The sequence below is a fragment of the Propithecus coquereli genome, unplaced genomic scaffold (assembly GCF_000956105.1).
Source record: "Propithecus coquereli isolate 6110/MARCELLA unplaced genomic scaffold, Pcoq_1.0 Scaffold69, whole genome shotgun sequence".
NCBI classification, from domain to species: Eukaryota; Metazoa; Chordata; class Mammalia; order Primates; family Indriidae; genus Propithecus; species Propithecus coquereli.
In genome coordinates, this window is record NW_012152951.1 from 3,361,280 (window position 1) to 3,363,395 (window position 2,116).

Sequence of the window (2,116 nt, forward strand, 5' to 3'; positions counted from 1 at the left end):
TTACTGAATCTAGAGCCAGGGCACTGTCTACCAGAATATATTGTCCCTCTCCCCTGGGTTGCTTCCTCTGTTTCTACTATGGACACTTCCTTCCCGGGGTACCCTTGGCTGCCACATTGTCCCCTAATCAAACAGTTCTATAAGGCCAGCCTCATGCAATTTATGCTATATGTCTTTCCTTAGGAACCAAAGTTGTTTTAATGTGTTAGTGTGAACAGAGCTGTAATTTTTAGACTAGTACAAAAGATGTCCCCATAGTGAAAGCTGGAGAAATCAGAGCAAGGGTCTAACTTACCAATGATATGCAGACCTGAGGGGCCAGGCTCATGTTCTAGAAGCAGAAATGCATGCAGACTGGTGATGAAGACTGGTAAATCACAAAGTACAACTTTTGTTCTTCTGTTTTTTATGATCTGTAGCAGAAGCAAAAACTAATGGAACAGCAAATGCAAAGCCCTGACTTTAAGCCTCCAACCTTCTGTGTGATGGTCACTCATTTAAAAGCACTGCCTTTACTACTTATTTATTATGTGGCCTTAAAATATATATGTAATTTCCCTTCTAAATGACTATTTTTATCCCTAGAATTGGTTGCCGGGGTTCCAAGAGGAGCACAGAATTTTGGATATGTGAGTACTGAGAATGCATTGTAGGATATTTTCTTGTACACATGCTTCTCGACTTACAATGGAGTTACATCCTGATAAACCCATAATGAGTTGAAAATATTGTAAGTTGAAATGCATTTAATATACCTAACTTACTGAACATCACAGCTTAGCCTAGTCTACCTTAATCATGCTCAGAACACTTACATTAGCCTACAGTTAGGCAAAATTATCTAATGCAAAGCCTATTTTGTAATAATGTGTTGAGTATCTCAAGTAACAGTATCATACTGCATTATCACTAGCCTGGGAAAAGATCAAAATTCAAAATTCAAAGTACAGTTTTTACTGAATGTATATGCTTTTGCACCATCATAAAGTCAAAGCATTGTAAGTTGAGGGGCATCTATATATGCAGAGAAATGTTTTCGTCATTGCAACTTTTAAGTGTTTTTAAGTTTCCTTTACTAATGACCTCCTTCTACTGATTCATGCTCTTTGCCTACTAACAAGGAAGGAAAACAAGCAAGGCTAGATTCGTTCTGATCTGTGTGCACGAGCAGCTAACTGGTGGGGCCTAGTGCAAAATGAAAACGCAGAGCCCCTTGTTTAAAAATTATTAAAAATTCAGGACAGCGACAGTAGATTATTAAACCAAGGGTGGGACCCATCTAAGCACAGGGCCGTGGGAGACTGCACAAGTCACGACACCCATGAAGCCGTCCCCACTCACAGGCATAATTTAGGAATAATTGAAGAGGGTGCCATTGTGATTATGATCAACACTTTAATCGGTCTCATATAGTACAAGTAAAATCCATCGTTATTTCACTAATGTATTCGTTCAAGTTGTGGGCAGGGTCACACTCCCTGCAAGGCATCTAGGGGAGGATCCTACTGTCCCCTTCCACCTTCTGATGGCTCCTAGCATTGCTTGGCTTGTGGCAGCATCACTCCAATCTCTGCCTCTGTCCTCCTGTGGCTTTCTGCCTTCTTTTCTCTGTACCTAGGAGTGTCCCCTCTTCTTTCTATAAGGACACTTGTCATTGGATTTAGAGCCTACCTGTGATGATTTCATCTCAAGATCCTTAACTAATTTCATCTGCAAAGATCCTATTTCCAAATAAGCTCACATTCTGAGGTTGCAGGTAGACATGAATTCGGGGGGGCACCAGTCAAACCCATTACAACCAGTTACCATGAAATTAGGAAAAGAAAATAAATAGACCTTATGAAAAGAAAAACTTATATTTTAAATGAAGTTTATCTTTTTAAAAAGTATCTAGAAAACATAATGGTTGACTTAGTGGAATTAAAAGGAATGTTTTTGCTATGTGGATAGCATTTTAAAATCTCATTTTTCTTGCAAAGAGCCATAGTTATCAATTTCTTATAAGAACCTGAGAACAGAAATGGATTTAGACAAAAATCCTGATTAAATAAAGTAAATTAACAATCAGGTTACTTGCACTCAGCATTATTGAATTCAGCTTTTATTTCCCCACCTG

The 2,116-nt window shown here is 38.7% G+C and overlaps 1 protein-coding gene across 1 annotated transcript in view; it reads left to right on the forward strand.

Moving 5' to 3' along the window:
• Window positions 1–2,116, forward strand: part of ITGA8 (integrin, alpha 8) — a 235,400-nt gene that overhangs the window by 101,213 nt on the left and 132,071 nt on the right. Inside the window, exon 8 of the mRNA XM_012660904.1 lies at window positions 586–629. Within this exon, the coding sequence (XP_012516358.1) occupies window positions 586–629 (44 nt within the window). The remainder of the gene's footprint in view (window positions 1–585; window positions 630–2,116) is intronic.